At 36.5% G+C, this 21,795-nt stretch overlaps 1 protein-coding gene across 1 annotated transcript in view; it reads left to right on the plus strand.

The window, feature by feature from the left end:
* The first annotated feature begins 1,045 nt into the window (after positions 1 to 1,045).
* Positions 1,046 to 21,795, plus strand: part of LOC122801370 (C-C motif chemokine 20-like) — a 91,054-nt gene continuing 70,304 nt past the window's right edge. Inside the window, exons 1-2 of the mRNA XM_044070901.1 lie at positions 1,046 to 1,245; positions 15,956 to 16,076. Of these exons, the coding sequence (XP_043926836.1) occupies positions 1,161 to 1,245; positions 15,956 to 16,076 (206 nt within the window). The 5' untranslated portion in view covers positions 1,046 to 1,160. The remainder of the gene's footprint in view (positions 1,246 to 15,955; positions 16,077 to 21,795) is intronic.

The following is a 21,795-nucleotide window of genomic DNA, read 5'->3' on the forward strand; positions in this document are numbered from 1 at the left end:
GCAGGGGGGCTTGCCCCCCTGCTTTCATGTAGTAGACAGATTGTGTGTGTTTGTGTGGAGTATGGTGTGTGTGTGTGTGTGTGTGTGTGTGTGTGTGTGTGTGTGTGTGTGTGTGTGTGTGTGTGTGTGTGTATGTAGTAGTACTGCAAAATTCAAAACCTCTGGTATTTGAGGTTTTGAATTTCGTGTTTTTCAGTTTTCGTTGTTGTGTGGCTTTGGCTTCTTGGGCTCCAGATACTGAAATTCGAGATTTCACTATTTTGAACTTCTGAAGTGAATCCATGTATTGCATATGTATGCAAATGTGTGCATGTGCCTGCTAGCTACTTCCCTTATAAAATGTACATAAAAAGTAATTTCTCTCTTAGTCTACATTAGAAAGATGTAACAATGGCCTTAGAGTGATATAGCAATGTCTTTAGTCATAGAAGCGGTGACATACCTCTAAACTGTCCAGATTTTTGCAGAATGTCTGCATTTTTGACTCATATTTTTTGTCTGTTCCTCATAAAATTAGTGGTTTTCTGGCAAGTCACTGGGATGATCTGAGGATTGAAGTCACTACATAATGACATACATTTCAGTTTCAGACTTCATATCCTTCAGAAAATGTATGTTAAAACAAACCCTGTTACTCTAGCAACTTTCTAAGTTTATAAGAGTAATATTTAAAAGTGTCCCTATTTTTGGGCCTTTGTCCCCCAATTTTGTTGGTTTTTCTCCAGATTTCTTGCACTAAGAGGTTGAGATGTATGAGTGGTGATTCTCAAAGATTTTGTAAATAGACAGTGAATGTGAAAACAGTGGCATTCAGGAATTTAAGCTTTAATGCCTTTTTAGACAAACTGCAGGCAGTAAATTAGTCAAAAGTGTTTCTAAATTGTTGAGATATTATAGAAAGTAAAACACTGCATACATGATCAGTTCAGTGCTGCTGATTCAGTGTTTTACACTTCTGCTTCACAAGTCAGCTCGAACATGGGTCTCTGTCGTGAAATAGATTAGAATGTGGGCCGTTGTTACAAAACCACTTAAAGGGAAAAATATGACCACTAAGCACCAGGAGGAAGTGTACTTTTTTCAAACGGTGAAGAGTATATAAAGATATGTTCCTGTTATGTCCTCTATTTTGTAGAGCTCCACATTAGATTCTCTTAATCATGCAACTGCATTTAAAGAACAGAGCAGCTAAGATCACAATAATACTAATACTGATAAACCTGGTCCCAGAATTTGCTACAAGCTGTAAGTATTTTATTACACATTTCTAATTTATGCATACTTACTTGTGTTATAAGGAAAACTATGCACTTCATCGTATCGTTGTTGTAACTAGTATCTTATTTGCATATCATAAGCTTATAAGTGAATGGGCAGATTATTTTTTGGAATAAATTTCATACACCGGAGCATTTAAAGTAATGATTTAATATATGTTTCACCTTAAAGTAATCTTAATTCATAGACTCAGTTTGTTTACATTACAGAATAAATGCATATATAAGTGGAAATAACATTCAATTCCTTCTAGCTGAAAACTGTAAACAATATATACTAAAGATATAAGCCTAATACATTAAAAATGATGAAGGTGATGTGATTTATCATTTCCATATCAGATAACTAGCACAATGTTGTTGCAGTTTCAATTCATGAATAAAGTCAAGAGTGATGTCACTACTTAGTCTAAGAGTGACCTCATCCATTAGCAAGAAAATCATACTTTGTAACATTAAAAAAAAAAAAAAAAAACTGCAAATGCGTTTCCCATTATCCCAATCACATTGTACCTTACCAGTATGGATATTCTAAATAATTAGAATCAGAGCTCTATTTTTGTCAGTGGCCACAGACTGCATAGCAATAGTCATATTCATATCTATATTATGATTGTCTGTCTTAGGGGCTTTATGATTTGAGGGATTACCCTGTGTGTTAGGCAAATTAATAATGACACTGAAAGGACTAATTAACTTTCCTGGTAGGGAGACATAATGCATGTAGCTATAGCTAGCAGCCTTTGTTTTTATTATAACTAGAGTGAATTCTGTTAGCTGTTATACTCAAGCACTACTCCTCATTTGTACGCTGCCTGCAAACCATAGGCATGCTTGTTGTTCTGTTACATTGCTGGAAATCAGTCGTATGGGTTCTTATCTATGAATAGTGGGCTTACCATCTTACTTGATCTTATGACCTTTCAGACACTTAAACTGATGGATAAGGACATTTTTTAACAAGTGCCAGTAATTTTTGCTTGTACATGGTAATCAGAAAAACTTTATTGTGGGCAAAAGGAAGTACTAAGAATATCTTGTATTATAGGCAGGAGATGCAAAAATAAACTTTTTAGGGTGGCTCAGTGGTGCAGTGGGTAACATTGTCACCTCACAGCAAGAGGTTCCATGGTTTGATGCTTGGCTTGGGTGCTTTCTGTGTGGAGGTTGCATGTCTTGTCTGGGTTTCCAGTTTCCTCCCACATTCCATGCAGTAGGTAGATTGGCCACTCTAAATTGCACAGAAGTGTGAATGTGTAGTCTAGAAGAACAAATGTGGCAGGGATAGCCACACAGTGGTGCGAACCTTGGCTCTAGATGACTGTCACTGCTGATGTGACACCCTGACTCCACTTGCAAAAATGGGAAAAAGGGGTTGTGGGTAGCTGAATAAATAAACATTTCAATTATTGTAAGATGAAGCTCCTGTATTGTGAGTTTGTTTCTGTTATGTCAGACAACAAAGTAATAGTTTTAAAAATTCAAGATGTTTTGAAAATGTGTGTGATGCAGTGCCACATATATAGAGTACCAACAGTATACTGCAGGTTTTGATATAGCCATGATCCTGTCTAAAGAGTTAGATACAGCATCTCTAGTCATACTAACTTAGTTTGCCTATAGCAATGCTGTGGGCATAATTAAGATATTGTACTTTGCCATAGAATTTATAGAAACCACTTTTTTTTTAATTTAAGAAGATGACCGAAATGGGCAGTTTGTAAACAAAAAATTCCTGAGAAAATAATCATTTTGAAATCTCATATCTTTGCTCCATAGGTAAAATGTGTTTATCTTCATAATAATTCGTAGATATTTTGTGTACTCTAGGTACAGTTGCATGTATTCTAATTTGCTCAAATTCAAGAGTTATGACCTGTCCCATTACTCAAACATTTGTCAGAGGACAAGGTATACAGTGAATTGACACTATTTGGAATTGCTGTGACAACCTAATGTTGGCAGCATAGACTATAGCTTCTTGACTGTTGATGTGGTCAACATGTTCTCAGTAATACCTCACAAGGAGGGCTTGGAATTTTTTCATGAAAGTCTGTTGGCTAGTACAGTCATTGATCAATCTAAAATTAATTTATTAGTGGAACTCATGGTTTTGATGAATAATTACATTATGTCTGAAAGCAAATTCTTCCGTCAGGAAGCTGGAGTGGCTATGGGAGCCAAATGTGCTCCAAGTTTTGCCAACTTGGACCTCTTGGAATGGGAAAAGAGACATGTTTTCCTCTGCCTTTATAGCCAATATTGTGTTTTATGTCAGAATTTTGGATGACATCATGATATGGTGAGGGGAGGAACAACTTGTGAACAACTTTATTGAATATCTTAATGGCACAACCACCTTCTTTGAATTCAATTTTAAATTTCATACTAGGGAGATTGATTTTTTGGACATCCATCTGAGTGGAGATGTTACCACTGGAACACTGGAAAGTACTATTCACAGGAGAGAAACTTAGTCTTATTTGTTGCTGCATTTCAACAGTTTCCGTCCACTACATCAAAGAAAAGAAAGGCCAAATGGCAAGGCTATCTCACCTTATAAGTGACAATGAACTTTTTAAAATGAGATTTTTGCACTAATTGGTATGTATAAAGATAGGGGGTACCCTTTGAGGTTGCTGCCGAAAATCAAGAAAGAGGTTCTGATTAAAAGGGGCACTACATTTATGCCGATTTTAAAAGCAGGCTTAATGTTCAGTAGAATGGCTAAGGACAACTTTGATTCACATGTCCTGGCATTGCAATATAACGAAGAGACACCAAAATTACTGGCTAGTATAAAAAGGTTATGGGAAGTATATTTTGACAAAGAAATGAAAGAAAAATTAGGGTTCCAACCCTGGAGAGTCTATTGTAGGGTTAGGAAGGAGAGTGGAATTACAACAAAAGTTACACACAGACCTTTAATGTACAAATGTGGTGCATGTAAGTTTTGTAAAAATATTAATGGCACCAGTGTGTCAGTGGGGGTGGGGGGTGGGATTAAACATACTATAGGTTGCCCTGGAAGATGTAATTGCAATACCACTATGATAGTCTATTTAGCTATGTGCCTGCCCTGTCCAGGTTTTTATGTAGGAAAGACCATCAGGGAACATCGGGACCATATTCTAGAGCATTTGAGGGACATCAAAAATAAAAACACCTACAGTGCCTTATATATTCATACCTTGGAATGTCTAAACTTCAAAAGATTTATATTTTTTGTTACTGATGGGGTCTGTGGTGATGTATGGGGGGGGTGATGTTAAACTTGAGTTGGAAATTAGGGAGGCTAAGTGGCAGTTTAGATTGAATGCCTGTTGCAAACCTGGGTTGAATGATTTTGTTTCAATAGCCCCCTTTTTGAAACAGAGGGCTACAGAAATATGAGTTGTTTATAATTTTCTTTTTTTCTTTTCTTTTTTATAATTTTACTGCTGTCTGTTATCAGTAAAATTTATGTTCTTATTCTTTGTGCATTTATAGCATTTAAAATGTTTTTTACCCAACACTATATAGCTTATAATGTTTTTTAATGTTTGAAATTTTCTCAATAGCAAAAGAAATGCAGCTAAGCTTAGGGCTATTCTTTGTTTTTAATGTAATTAATTGAATGATTGATTATTACCTTGAGTATATAACTACAATTTAGTTTAATTGTTCTGACTCTGAAGAAGCCATTTGCATTTTATGATGAAAACGCTCAGTCTGTTGGTGCTGTATTAAACTGTTTGCTACAACTTTACTGCCCTGGTGGTTTGATTTTTTTTTTCCAGTGTTTATTCTCCTGAGAGACCTATTGCAAGCTTATCTCCAAGTGCAGACGTGATTTCCCTAAAGGTTTTTCTGTTAGTATAAGTGGACAATGATTTATTTAGCTCCACGTCTATAGCAGATCTTTGATGGGGTAAATTCCAAGGTTATACAGGGACTAAGTTACTATGAAAAGGATGGATTCCTGTATGACCCTAAGATATATAATGTGAAAATCTGTGTATGTTTATGCACTGTATCACCTAATATGGAACACCTCTCAAGGGAGAAGGTGGAAATAGTTTCATTTAGTAGGAAAGAGATGGAGAAATGAAACACCTTATAAGGGAGGAGATGAATGCAAGGAAAATGGGAAAAAAAGACAAAAGGGAATGAGATCCTTCAAATGCAACCATAAATCATATGATAAGAGAATGAAAGAGAAGAGGCAAAAAGACAGTGATCTCCATGAGTGACCATAAACCATAACACTAGTGAAGCCCTAAACCATTTCAGCTATACCTACAATAATCCATCTGAAAAAATACCTGGGAAAAAAAACAAAGCAATATGGGCATTAGAGGGTCTATATCAGAACATCGAAATTTTAAAACTTTGAATGTTCTAATATCGACCCATTTTGATTGAACGCTAAAAATGGTGAAGCTGCAGAACACCAAATTCTTTCCTAGGGAAAGAATTTGGTTGGCCGGTTCTGTGGCTTCGTTATTTTCAGCACTGTGGTGGAGATTTATGGGTCGGGTTCAGGTAAGTGTGCGATTGTGTGGTTCTTAGGATTAGGGTGCAGGTTAGGTGAGTTAGGGTTAGGGCGTGGGTTAGGTGAGTGTGCGATAGTGACAGACCTTAGTTAGGGTTTGGGTTAAGGTAAGTGGATAGATAGTAGTGTATGTATAGTTTAGGGTAAGTTTAGTTGTAGGATTATAAGTGTATGTGTGTGTATTGATGTTTTTTAGGTGTTCTTGTGTTGTGTGTATGTGTTTCAGAATAGCAAATTTTTTCCCAAGGAAAAAATTTGCTGTTCTGAATGTTCAATACTATGTGGTTTAGATATTTTAGGTTCGATGAAACAGCATTCGCTATTTTCATCTTTCGATAACATGATATAAATGCGGCATTAGACATGGCAGAGAGTCAATGTTTCAAATCCAAATACCTGAACTTTTAAAAAAGGAAATCTGTGTTGAGTCACCAAATATTTGGAAACTTTGTGGAACTGCAGAAGTGAGCTGAAGAAAGAATTTGATTTAGTAACATACACAGTGTTATAACTTATTTTTTACTTTTACCAATAAAGTCACAGCTAAGAAATATTATATGTTAACTCCGCAATAATGTGTATTACCATCAGTCTTTACTCTGACTAATGGCCTTACTCATGATTGTCCTTCGGTCAGAAGTCAAAACTCCAATCAGGAGTTCTCCAGTATCATCATATCCACAAGCACATCAAGGTTAATTTTTAAAAGGCTGTGCATTACTCCATTGGAGCATAATGAAGAACACTCCCACTCTTCTTCTAAACACATCTACAGCAAGTGACTCTAGCGTACATCCACCTCCACACACACGTCACAACTTCCCATTAACCACTTCTCCCTCCAGTGAAACCTGACCTAGGTCAAAGATAAGGAACAGCTACATTGGCATGCCACTAAAAGTATAACTAGTAATGAAAAGGGACACTCCACCTGTCCTATTCACCTGAAAACTGCCACCTCTTTCATTCCATTCTGCAGTCTTAAATCAGTAATATTGTTTCAGTTTTATATGAGAGAACATTACATATCAAGGATCGTGGTGGGATGGGGAAAGACAAGCAAATAGAAAAAAAGGCAAATAGGAAAATATAGAAGCAATATAATAATAAAATCATTTCTCTCCTTGTAATAATCCATTTCACCTCTTGCAATTGAAATGATGTTATGCTCATATTACTGTGCACTGGAAGGTCATTCTTATCCAGCTCTTCATAACCACCTGTTCCTCATTTTTGCACATGAGTTCAGGTTGTCATACCAACAGGGATTTCAATGTTGACCCAATTGGTTAGATAGCCCTGGCACTAAATATAATCTTATTTGTATTATCTTTACTTACAGTCATTTGCTTCTAAAGACGTCTGGTGAATAGCAACATTCTGTCATCTGTTGGGACTCAAGATCTTCTCATTAAGTGAAACATGTTTCTTTTCCAAGAAAAACTAAGCAAACTGTTAAAGCATTTTTATCAACTATAATGTTGCTAATACAAGTATACATAGCAATGCAAGTACAAGCAAATACATTATACCAAGATACACAGCTTATGCTATGTAAAAGCAGGAGGCTGTTTAATTTTATGAAGATGGTAATTATGATTATTAGGATAGTTGGAACCGAGCATGTGAAAGTGATGAACTATATGTTAGATCTGGGGTTGTGGCATGTCAGGACATACCCCTATTCCAACATTTAGCTGTCATTTCAGAGTTAGTATATTTAATTTGCAGTGGTGACAGATATAGTGCTTCATATTAGGAGTACACAGTAGTGACAAAACTCCCCTACAAAAACAGTTTTAAATTTTATACACAAGTCTGATAATTAATTGTTTTATGTAAGTGAGCAATTTGCTTTTTAAAGTGTTGTGACTCTTAGAACCATTAATGATATGGAGCCGTATGAGACAGATGTTATAATTGCTTAAACAGACCCGCAAACACTTCAGAGATACAACAGTATTATTTTCTTTCTCTACCTTATCTTTATTGCAAAATGATAAAGGCAATTATGTCAGTAAATTACAGCATTGTCAATTCCCCCAGTGATTTAACAACTAATTACACAGAATTACCAAAGACAGACATCAAGGTAAGTCATCATAAAAATGTCTGCAGTGTCCGCCAATTAATATCTCAGCTTATACAAATAATGTAATTTCTACAAATAATCCTGTCATGAAACTTTTCAATGTGCTCAACAATAGCTTTCTTCATTGACACATTGAACAATACCAACCCTTTATGAATATACATTTTTTTACTTATTTAACCTTTTGTTGACAAGGTTAGTCTTGCTAGGCCAGCGGCCTCTTTTCAGATGAGACCCAAGGTGGTATTTATACAACTAGTAGAAATTTGGCTAGGACACTGGGGAATTTTCCCCTTCTCTTTTTCATTCCCCTGATCTACCACCAGTTCAAACAGATGAGACATTGTTTTTACTTGTTACCATAATTCAACAGTTCGCACTACTGAGTCATTGGCCATCACAAGACAGTCTCTTCAAACTAAAAAATAAGTTTAAATCTTTATTTCTCAATACTGATATATATTTAAACAAAAACATCTTTATTAAATTATCACATATGACATAGGCAATTTTACATTTATATAAATGAAAGACAAACCACATCAATACAATTTTATTTGGAAACATTATGCATCACAGACCCCGTTGAGACAACTGTAGTTGCAAACATTATATATCACTTTAAGTATTACATGGCTCATAAAATCATGCCTTCTTTTAAACCTTGTTCCTCCTCCTCTGCATATATTGTTCCCACAATTCCCATTTTCCTTTCTAGCTTTCTCCTTCCCTTTTCTAAAAGTCCTAATTCCAGTTGTTTTATCTCTGTTACTATATTCACTACTTCTAGTAAAGTTGGTTTAGACTTTAAATTCCATTTTCTAGTAATTGCTTTTTTTGGCAGCCGCCATAATTAGACTCAGCAAGGCATTACTATGTCTAGGCAATTCTTAACCTGTTTGCATGCAACAGATTTCCCCAACTCAGAACTATCATAGGCCAGGTTCTCTTTACTGTAGGATGGACCACCTTAACTCTAAAAAGGAGCCCTCTGTGTCTTTGAAAATGCTCTGCTATAATACAATACAAATTGTACTTTACTCCCTTCCCCCTACTCTATCCTGCTTCTGCCATTCACCCCAATGCCAAAACCATCTGTCCACTAACTGCCTGCTTTTTGCAATAATGTGTATACCCTGACAGCCATATTCATCCACCCTAATACCCCATATTCCCTTATGGTCACCAGCTCTTCTTTTTCCCAGTTTTGCACTGTTGTCTGTTAGACCTGATCAGCTACCCATAGAAAGCATAGTTTTCCATGTGGCAGATACTTGCCCTTCATGAATTCCACCCAAAGTGACAAAAATCCCAATTATCCACTGTTGTCTTAGCGTACACATCTATTGTCACCTATGATATAGACATTTGAACATATCTAATCTTGCATTAATACCATCACATTATTCAAATTCCTTAGTGTTCCTTCATGCCATCTAAAGTATTCTGCTGTTTGTCACTGGCCTTCTCTCTTTATCTTTTGAAATGCCCTGAACCAAATATGTAGCAGTGTATGCTGTAGATCATAATGTTGTCCTGTGTACCCTAATGTTATGAATATTTCCAGTTCCCTTACCCATAAAGTATTATCTTCTGAAAGAGGGTTCTCCTTAATACATGCAGACCATATCCACTTAAAGATTACTTCTCTGTCCTTTTCTTCCAGGATTGCTGTATATTATTCCTATTCTGCCCTTAGGTAAATCAAACAAAGAAATCTTATCAATCACCTACCTTATCCCAGCCCTTTTAGTCTCTTTCGGAACTTCATATCCCTCATATAATGCAGTAGTAATAATAACATGAACTAACTAGTCCCCTTTTATCAAATCATATCTCTCTCACTCTCTTTCTAATTGCCCCAATCTCAAAAAATGATAAAGCACTGCAGTTAAAAGTAATAAATATAAAATTTATTTATGCTTTGTCAGAGAGCAGATTGTGAACTCATACTGATAGTTTCTGTCTCACATCCAAGTCACCTACTCCACAATCATCTTTGCAGTAAGATCACCTAAAATAGGGCATGCTTCTTTTCTGTGTAGTTTTCTGAAAATGACTCCCTGTATGTGCATATGCATCCTGCATCACCTTTTATGCAGTAACAATGTATATAATAGTGTCATCTAAACATTATCTAAAAAAAAACTCTTTAACCCATAAAGGATTCAATACCCTAAAGTAACTGACTCAGATTTTAAGAAATTTAAAGAAAGAAGAATTTTCTTTCATCTGGATTGCCATTCCTCTGCTGACATCTCTGTATAGATCCCCTGTTTACTAGATACTGTATTCCCCCCAGTCTCCCAAATATTTTTGTAACTGCTTCTTCTGAGAATACTAGTTGATGCACATAAAAGTAGCACTTGACCTACTTTGCAATGCTTTGGATGCAAGCCTTCTCAGTAGCAATGCTAGCATCTAGTACTTTAGGCGGTAGTACTGAAATCATATACTTGGCAAAAGCAATATAGTGCGAATCCTCCACCAACTATAAGACACTGAAGAATCACAAAGGAATTCTTCAGACCCTGTTTTCCTTATCAGATAATTCTGATTATTTTAATTTTGCCTTTTAATGTCTACACTAGCTTTTCTGCTTTTCCAACTGTGTAGTATGCATTTTCATCTGAAATATACCCTTGATGGTTTTAATAACATAGCTTTTCATTAGCAAGAACACCAAATTCATGTCATTCCATGCTGGAATAAAGGATGTTTTAAAATGCACTAGATGACAAAAAACATTGCTCATCCTTTTTTCTCATGACTGTAGCTTAAATCTCTTTAGTGGTGGAACCATCCTAAAGAATTGATAGGAAGATTAGACTGCTGTCAAGTTCTACACAAAATTATTTTTTTCCAGGATCTGCACAATCATGTTGAGATACTGTTAAGGTATATGGCAGCTAGTAGATTATATATGATGTGTCTGTCATGACAATTGGCCCCTGGCAAGATGTATAAAAAGTTAGAACTTAGCAGAAAGAAAAATGCTGTAGCAGCATTGATAACAGTATGGACAGAGGGTTGTAGATGTTTCTTCTCCTCCTGAAATCTGATACAAAAATAAGTATCAATATAGACTGATTATAGACTATATGACAATCTGTCTAAAGGGTCTAAGCAAGGTAGGTAGGTAATGGGTTCTGGACACTGAATACGAGCAACAGTCAGCAGCAGAGGGTCAGCTGCAACAGGGAACCAAATAAAAATGATCTGAAAAATAAAAATAAATGTTCTTTCTCATGTGAAGCATCACCTGCCACCCGCCAACCCCCCCCCCAACAAATCTGTATAATTCTCTCCTAGACATCTGCTAGTGAGCCCTCCCAAGATTCCATCCTGCATTGTGGCAAACTCAGTTGTGCACTGTGTTGCCATAGTATTCACCCCAAGTCTTCAACAGAATAAGCCCCTTTGTTAATCCTAAAGCAAAATCTGGTCAAACTAGCCCACTCTCCAATAGCAGTTATGGTAAAAACTTGCCATAACGGATAGTCACTTTACAACTATTTCTCTGGCCAGCCTGACTGACATAGGTATTCTGAGGCAATGCAGTAATTGCCTCATGGTCACTGAAAACCATCTACTCCTAAAACAAACAGATACAATATGTGAGAGATGTAATTACACTAAGAATTTGGAATCAATTATCTCACATAACAAATTGGACATCAAACAGGTTGTCAGCACAAACATCACCTCTTACACAAAAGAAGGTCACAGCACATAAACGCACATATGTGGAGGTACTCACTAGAAGCCAACCAAAAGATCAGAGACTTCACAAGTGGTCACTTGCACACACTGCAAAGCAAATATAATCCACTACACATAACAGCACACACACACACACACACACACACACACACACACACACACACACACACACACACACACACACACACACACACACACACACACACACACACACACACACACACACACTCTCACACACACCAGTGCCTCAGCAAATAAGACCATAAGGCAAAACACCTCAAAACAAAATATTCTAGTCATAGGCGACTCCATAGTGAGACAGAAAGATGTCCCCCTTACCAGGCTGGACAAGGAGAAGGTCACTGTCAGCTGCCTGACAGATGCCAGAATCCATCAAATCACGCATGCACTCAACTCATTTAACAACAATTACCACTATGACTCTGTCATAGTAGAAGTTGTGTTGAATGACTTGAGACATACCTCTAAGGACTATATGAAGAGAAATATGACTAACTCTCAGATTACATGTTCCAGGAAGGTATGTCCCTAGCTCTAAGCAGCATTCTACCTTCACCCAGGTTGATGCTACAATATAGGCAAAAAATCATTGACTTCAACAATTGACTTAGCTTCTGGTGTCAGTTCAGGAGATCTAGTATCTGTCAATCTGTGAGGACATGGCTGACAGACCACACTGCTTTGCCAGAGATGGTCTACCTGTCTCCTCTATGCTTTCAGATACTGGCAAAGGCACTTGCCTCCCCCATAGAGCCTTTTTTAGGCAATGTCAAAACAACAACATAAAAAAATCCATTAGAGACAAACTCAAGGTTATGCTGCCTAATGCTAGGAGCCTAAATAGGAAAGTGCACTCCCTACAGTCTCTGACCCTGCTCTAATAGAAATTCTGCACATCCACAAATCAAATGAGACAAGAGTCACTCACTGCAGGTATCTCAACCTAGCCTGTGACAATGACAGAACATGCTGGAGAGACAGATATATCTCTCAGATATGGCTGCTCCTTTGGAATAAACTCTCAATTCACATGAAGCAGACCTTCTCAATAACCCTATTCAAATGCAACTTAGACAATTGATTGGGAGACCATAAATTCACCCTGGGGTGGCATCTATGCCCCTCATGGACAGGGGCAGTTGGTGCTGATCATAGACTCACTCTGCCAATATTTAGGGAACATGGCTATAACATGGCTCAGCTTGTAAATCCACTATGGTGATAAGTCTAGTGACATCATATGAACCTATGTGCACTAACACAGACATTACCATACCCTTGAAATAAAGGAATATTTCAAGAAATGACAATCTCATGCTTATCATATGTGAGTCCATATTATCAGAAATTCTGTCTCCACATTTCATGATTCAGAATTGTGAGTCTTGGCAATCCAAGTGGTTACCATTTAAAACACATACTCGTTTATAAAGTATATGCAATTTTTTACCAGCTGTCACTGTAATAGATCATTGGTGTTTTAAAGGCCTTTTGTTATTCAAAACATGCATTTGATAAACATAAACTGAAGCAACATTGTTTATTATTACACTATGATTCCTTAATGAAATACTGTATTGGCGCAGAGATGGATGCTACTGCCTGTGGTTTACCTAACACTTACAATGAGGTTATAATTATGGATGCACTACTAATGCTCCAAAATAACAAGCTAGATACATAATTGTGTAGCAGCTACTGCTCAAAGCTGACAAATTGAGTACAGATATCTCCATAGCACATGTACTGAAATTAATATAGCCTAAGAGCAAATTAATCATAAATGGAAATAACAATAAAACAATTTTGCATGAAGCCAAGCTCCTATACTTCCTGTCAATGGTTTCCACCTATATCATCCCATTTGGTTTAATTTTATTACTCCTTATTGCACCTCAGAGAAAATGCAATCAGGAATGCAAAGTGAAAAAACATAATATTTCTTTCCCTGGGATGTTGCTGCCTCAGAGAAAACAATAGTAAAATAGACTCACTTGCTAACTCAACCTGCAATACTCCAGTAACGGTTATATGATCTCTCTCATATAAGCAACATCCTTTAAACCGTTTATTATTTGGGATGATACATCATAAAAGGTCACGTAATATTGTTTCTTTTCTTTTTTTAAAAAAAATCTGTACTGCGTGCATATTACCTTGAATCTACCACATACCGACAGTGGAGAGTAAGGTAATTAAATAGGCAAAATGTGCTTAAAATTAAAGAGCAATTTGACAGGACAAAGAAGAAAGTACCCAGGATGGATAGAAATGATAAAGCTGATGCTGATAGGAAAGTAGTATGTAGGATATTATAAAGTCAGCACAAAGGCATGGGCAAAATCAATAGTGAGGCAAGGAGCTACAAACGTAAAATTATGCCATTCAAACCAGTGGATTCTGTCCCTGGGATTCAGCGAGGTTGTTTCTGCCAATATCAATTGACTAATGCATGACTTACAAGAAGCATAATAATGAGAATTTTTGATTCAGAATCAAGGTAAAGCTACTCAGAGGAACACTCTTTAGCAACTAATTACCATAACCTGAGGAGTGTGCTATCGATGTGACCATTCAAAAGTTTTTCTTGCCAGTCCTTTCACTGCAGTCACACAGGCACCTCCCAACATGTAAACTCTGATGGATATAGACTTCCACTCTCACAGACACACACACACACAGACACACACACACACACACACACACACACACACACACACACACACACACACACACACACACACACACACAGCTATCCAGGTCAAAAGAGGTTATAGTGTCATTTTATTTGATCCTTATCAAATCCATCATTGAGTATAATGCCTCCTTCAGTGTAAAACTGACCAGACATATGCAACAGTTACAATACCCACAAAGGTTCCTTTGCAGAAAAATCCTGGGTAAAAATGCATTGCCCTATACGAATCACCTTAAAGTCCTAGGTCTATACTTGGTCTGCTACAGGTTACTGACTGATGATCTATGCCTGGCTACAAGTCATCCTCAGTTTCAGCTTTGATGGCCTTTTGCACATCTGCAAAATGAATAGCATCAAGGATTACAATTTTGCTTGTGACATAAATAGGACATGGTGACCAGACAGATATGTACCTCAGAGGATCCTCATGCTCTAGAACAAGATCCTCATCAGTATGAAGCAGAGTCCATCCCTAAGTCCATTTAAGTGTAACTTTGACCAATGAAAGAGAAATTGGAAATGCACCCTGAGTCTGGCCCCCATGTCTCTAATATGTAGAGGCAGATAGTAACTATGCCCAAACTAACAACCCCCTCCCTCCGCATAATGTTTTGAATTTTCCTGTTAAACACCCATGATAAATAGGCATGCAAATATGTTGGATTGTGCGGCTAGGCTTACAAAGGGCCCTGGTAGTTGTTAGCCTAATATTTACCTATGAACTTATAAACTTATGAACATACACCCAGGACACACAGAAGGCTCTTTGCTACCTACCTATACTATAAGGCTGAATGGGTATATGCTCTCAAAAGGAAGCGTGCACATCTTCCTTCTTGTGAAAAAAATGACAGAACGATTTTCTGAATCTAGTCCAGTTCTGGGGCCAGTGCCGTTTCTAGGTGAAAGCAGATGGCACATGGCTTACTTGCATATCTTCAAGGAAGCCTAACCTTCCAATGAAAATGTGCAACATCTATTCACAAATGATCAACCCCTAATGGTCAACCAAAGCAAACAGTGTTCCACAAAGCATTGAAAAAATGTAATAACATATATTTTAAGCCAAGGGAGCAAGACCCCAAGCACCAACCACCCTCCACTAAATATATATACCAACTCTGATATCACACAACAATGGGAAAAAAGGCATATTCACTGATCCCTACTGTACCACAATCTCATAATGAAAAACAGGTAACTTTCAGTCAGCTGATTTTCAATTAGATGTACCAACTTTTTGACTAGTTTATTAAAAGTCAAATTGATGAAATGTTCTGAAGCCATTGTCAGCTAGTCTGTATGTTGGCTTATTGGCTTTTTTCTAGATCTGTTATTCAGTTGCTGTCCTCGGGTCATGTGGAAGTAAATGGTGACTATTGTCTGTCTTGCTTCTACAAATAGAAGACCTGTCATTAAAAATCTTCACCTGAACAGACTTGGCAGTCTGCATACATTTTGAATTTAAGACGAATGCACTATGGACAACAATTATATTAGTGAATTGTTTTTTTAAAGGTTACAAGATAAAAAGATTTTAAAGCATTCCATATACATATTAAACTCAGTGACTTGATACATGCAGTCTTTAAAAATATTGACTTTTACAGATCTACGTCCCAGTAAGGTGATATATACCTGCTGCACATCTGTGTCCCGCAATAGGTTTACCTTCAACATCACTCATTTTCGTGAACAGCGACTACAGAAACCATGTGTATCTGCAATAATGTAAGTAGAAACAGTTATATATTATCTTGCACATAAAGCATCATACTAAAGGAAAATAAAAGAAAATTATGGATTATACAGAATGTGCTTCAGTTTTGTGTTTTACTTTTATGTAATATGTAAAATACAGACATATCATAACCTTGAGATGTAGATACATTTTTTTTTGTTATGTGGTTCTTATCACTGTTTGGGAGTAAATACGGAATGTTATTTGTTTTCTACATTTCTAATTTTTGAAACTCTTCAAAGCTTGAGTTTTATAAGAAAACCTCTTATTTTGTGGTGCACCTTTACATTTTGTTCACAAACGTAATTACTGCCATAAAAGAACAGTACTTTATACAAATATACATAATTATAAATAAAAGTATCTGTTGAGTTGATGTTACAGCATAGAAACTCATTTAATAATACCTTATTTTATTTAGTAAGTGAATAATATCTTGGTATATTGCTAGATGTAAGCATGCACTTTTTTACAGTTTCATAATATTAGAAAAAAGCATGTGCTGTGGTATTGTATTGTGGATTACAAAGAATTATAATCATTTCTTTTAAATTGATTTTCTTGCCATATATAATTTAGTCCTATCGTGCTGCGGTAGCATTATTAGCCCTCACAGTAAGCTGCTCGGGTCGATTCTCAGCTAGACCGTCTTCTGTGTGGAGACATGTGTGAATAAAATACCTTCATTGAAGGTTTTGTGCATCAGGGCTGGTAACGCACGTAAAATCAACTACCAATCATTAGTGGACCAGAGTTCAGAGTGTGGCGACCCCCCCCGACCGAAAAGCTGAAAAGAGACTCAAAAGGTAAAGTGAAGGCAAAGTAAAGTCAGTATACACAGACACTGATAACAATACTGATGCACATTTGCAAAACAGGTCTTTCTTTTGTGACCTCTGCCTGCAGTAAACCTTGATTTTCAACTTCCTTTGGAGTATTGGAAAGCTTGTGTTCATCTTACACACACACACACACACACACACATGTATGTATATATATATATATATATATATATATATATATATATATATATATATATATATACATATATATATATATATATATATATATATATATATATATATGCATGTGTGTGTGTCCGTGTGTGTGTATACATATATATTTATATCCATCCATCCATCCATCCATCCATCCATCCATCCATCCATCCACACTGCTCTATCCCATTTTTGCACATGGGGTCGGGGTGTCACTTCAACAGTGACAATCATCTAGAGCCAAGGGTTACACCATTGTGTGGCGTGCCCTGGCATGGCAGTTTTTCACACCACACTTGCTCACACATTCACATCTATGGCCAATTTACAGTGTCCAGTCCACCTATTGCATGTCTTTGGAATGTGGGATGAAACTGGAGCACCCAGAAGAAACCAACACAAACACAGGGAGGACAGGCAGACTCCACACAGAGGGTGCCCCAGCTAAAAATCAAACTTCCGAATAGACAATGCTATCCGCCGTGCTGCTGATATCTATATATATATATATATATATATATATATATATATATATATATATATATATATATATATATATATATATATATATATATATATATATATCTAGATATATATTTGGGTCTACTTTGAAATTTCAAACTTTCAAAACCATAAGTGTGACATTTTGAGTCTTCGAGCCACTTAAATGGAGATTGCAGTACAGCATGGAACAATATATTGACCATTTTCCTTACTGTAGTGCAATATCAGAGTTGGTATATTTAATTAGCAGGGGGTGTGGGGGTGCAGGGGGGCTTGCCTCCTGCAAAAATGTAAAAAAAAAATGTAAATTTTGAACTTATGGTCTCGACCATAAGTAATTTGACATTTTGAAAGCTTGAAATTTAGACGTAGACCCACACACACACACACACACATATATATGTATATATATATATATATATATATATATATATATATATATATATATATATATATTTAAATGAGTATATATTGAATTATTGAAATGCAAATGCATCAAAACTTAACCAATCGATGCCAGAATTTTGAAATTCATACATCCCAAATCTCAAAGAAACTAAAACTAAAATGATCAAAAAACACCAGAAGAACTCCATCACGCATTTAGACCATATATTGGAATTGTAGTGTTGCAGAAAGTATTTCTGAAAAGTAAGGTGCAGGGTTAGGGTTATCATATATTAGTAAGGAAGACAAAGGCCCTAGCCCACCTTCCTAATAACTGATAACCCTATCTCTGCCCCTTACCCTGCACCCAACCTTTCAAAAACACTTTCCATAACACTACTACTAATGTAGACTATTTGCACATTCAGCACACTTCAACACATAAACCCCACACTACAACGGTTCCATCACCTAACTTTACCCTAACACTTAGGTTCCTACACTTATATAAGCACTCCCAACCCCTGTATGTAAACTCTTTCATAATATTAGAAGTTTTTAGCATTAGTTTCCTAAACCCACACTCCACCTTACATCCAAACAACCAATGTACTGTTGATGCGAAATGTAAAACTTTTGATGAACACAACACTCAGTCACATTTCAGACATTCATTCTAGTAATGAGCAGTTGGATCAACAGAGAAGGTAAAGGACACAGATATATGCATTGTATCCCTAATGTGTCATCAAAAGATGGAGAGCACAACGGGTAAGTGTCTATTTAAAAATAACAAATGTCAGTGTTTGCAAATGGAAATGTGACAGAATATGGAATGGATGTACTTTTAATGTAGTGTACGTAAATTTAGTGGAATTTAATTTTGAATTGGTAAAGTTGTGTTTGACTGTTACTGGTGTCAGAAGAAGGAAGTCTGATTGTGGAAATTAAGTGTGTTTTGAGGTATAATGCTGAAATGTTAGATACATCAAATTTTTGGCACTGGAGTAGGACTATGTGCCTGAATGTTTAAGGGTTAGGGTTAGAGTAAGGGCAAGATTTAGTGTAGTGTATGTTTGATAGTGCTTGTCATGGGTTGAGAGCATGTGAGAGTGCTTCCAGGTTAAAGTTAGAGGAAAGGCTAAAGAAGGGGTGATGCAGTGCTACAGCGGTTAACATTGTCACCTCTCAGCAACAAGTTATCCGGTTTGATTCTCAGCTAGAGTACCTTCTGAGCAGAGTCTGCATGTTCTCCTTGTGTTCACATGTGTTTCCTACAGGTGCTCTGGTTTCCTCCATATTCCAAACACATGCAGCTGGAGCATTTCTCCCCAGACCTCTGCTGAAAATGAGCTCTATCCCAGTCACACTTTCCTGGAAAACAAATGTTAAATGAAGGGTAGTGTGTGTTTAATTGTGCTGTATGTTGGGTGTTAGTGAGTGTCTTTTGCATAGCAGTAGTCTTATGGTAAGGGTTCTTCTAAGTTTTGCTTTAGGGGCAGTGGGATGGTTGCAGTTAAGTTTAACATGTATTACTACAGTGATGCAGGGGAGTGAAGCCCATCCTTAATAATGTGTGTTATCCGTAACCATAACCAGCCCTATGCATAACCTTAGGAAAACCCTTTCTGCACCACTATCACTATTCAGACAAATAAGGTCAGGGAGACCAAAAAGGAAACTATTTTCCTTTAGTGACTTTTTTTTCTTGCTTTTGAATTTCATTCAGTTGTTTTTTTTCCCCAAAATGCAAGCAACTACCAGTTGTGTTTCAATGCTTTTATATTTGTATTATTTTCATAAGCTCATATGCCTTTGTGTGTGTGTGTGTGTGTGTGTGTGTGTGTGTGTGTGTGTGTGTGTGTGTGTGTGTGTGTGTGTGTGTGTGTGTGTGTGTGTGTGTATGAATATAGTTGCAGTTTTGTGTATAATCTGGCATATGTCACATACATCTTAAACCACATCATTTTTATTTTTAATGTCTGTTTTTTATTCTGACATTTCTTCTTACATTTATTATTAAATTTCATTTACCTCTTAATGCACATGATGACAGCCCATGTCACCACTAAATGCAGTCTTAGGTATTGATGAGTACTTGTGCGGTATTACATTTGGGTTGAAATGTCCAGGCATATGGTTGGAGAGGTTCAGCTAAAAACAACTGATGAACGAATCATAAAGTACTAAGGAGTAATGGTAATATAAAACAGGAAATGCCAAGTACTGATGAACGGATCATAAAGTACTAAGGAGTAATGGTAATATAAAACAGGAAATGCCAAGTACTGATGAACAAATCATAACATACTAAGGAGTAATGGTAATATAAAACAAGAAATGCCAAGTATTAATGAACAAATCGTAAAGTACTAAGGAGTAACGGTAATATAAAACAGGAAATGCCAAGTACAAAAGCACAGAATAAAACAAATTTATCATCAAGGAAGAATAATTGTGTGTGATCTCTTCTTCAGGTTTTGAAAAACTAATAATAAAGTCAAGAGATGCATCCTAATATGCCTCCCTTTGGACTGAGTAAGGTAATGTCAGTATCAAGATAATTACACGCAGCACAGAAAGAAAGAAGGAAAGAAAAAAGAATGCAAATTCAGGAATGTGCTTGCCTGAATCTCCAGTCACATATGCTCCAGAGATAAGGAAATCATTTTTACAGTTTTCCCACTGCTGAAAAAACACAGCTGGAAAATCACATCTTTGTTCTGCGGGATACACAATTGGAGTAGGGGTGATGCAGGATATATGAGGTGAGAAACCAGATAGGTTGGAAATGCATCATCTAAAAGAAAGTAAGAAAAATGAAACACTATCTGTCTTCAAAAATCTGTTCAGGGACATGTAAGAGAACTGATATAAAATAAATTATTATGAGGTGAAAATGTACACCATATCAAAAAAGGAGAAATGTTCATTTCAGGCATAAAAAATTAAATACTATTTACACATAGGTGCACCAGAAGAATGTGTTCCCAGGAGTGATGAAGAGCTGATGCTTGGAGAAACTGCACTTATCATAGGCTAGATGGACTTCAGAGTTTTATATATACTGCAACAATTAGACAGATCAGTTAATCCCACAGTATTTGTATGCTGACATTTGTAGAAATATACTTCATAACATAGAGGATTATATTTAGTTCTCCAATCATTACCAGCTGTGTTCAACACATGGATCCAAGAAATTCTCCTCTGTGGTGAAGCTCAAAAGGTGACTCTAGGCTTTCATGCTGAGGACACATAATAAAGGGGTTTGATTGATGACATGTCAATATTTCTTTGAAGTGAGTGGAGATTTATCAGCTCCAGGCACTAGCACTTACAGAAACAGAACGTATATGAATAAGAAGTACTTTACTGGCTTGCAAAGCCAAAAAGCCTTTTATACCCAATAAAGAACTTATAAGCAGACAGCATGCAGAAATGAAGTGCCCCTTTGTTGAAATAATGGCTTTAAAAGCTGTTAGGTATTTTATTCTGCCACACTTTCTGTTTTTAAGTTTATAAGTGTGGCAGAGTAGAAGTTTAACACATTTTAAAAGCTATTTTACCTTCTGCCACCAGTGTAATTTCTATAGCATTATTTTGGTAGCCATCACTGTAAGCTGTTATTTCCTTAGCATGAAATGAAAATCTTAATAGTTCTTAAGTGGTCTTAGCAAGCTTTGGTTAAACATCCCTAATCTATGTTAAACATCAAGTCATCTGCTATTGTTATACTTATCAAGTTATCATTTGCCAGTTTCAGAGTATAATCATGGCACTCTATAATAACGGTAATGATTGTGCAATGAGAAGCACA

Source organism: Protopterus annectens, chromosome 4.part1, assembly GCF_019279795.1.
Source record: "Protopterus annectens isolate FY-2018-M chromosome 4.part1, PAN1.0, whole genome shotgun sequence".
NCBI lineage: Eukaryota > Metazoa > Chordata > Ceratodontiformes > Protopteridae > Protopterus > Protopterus annectens.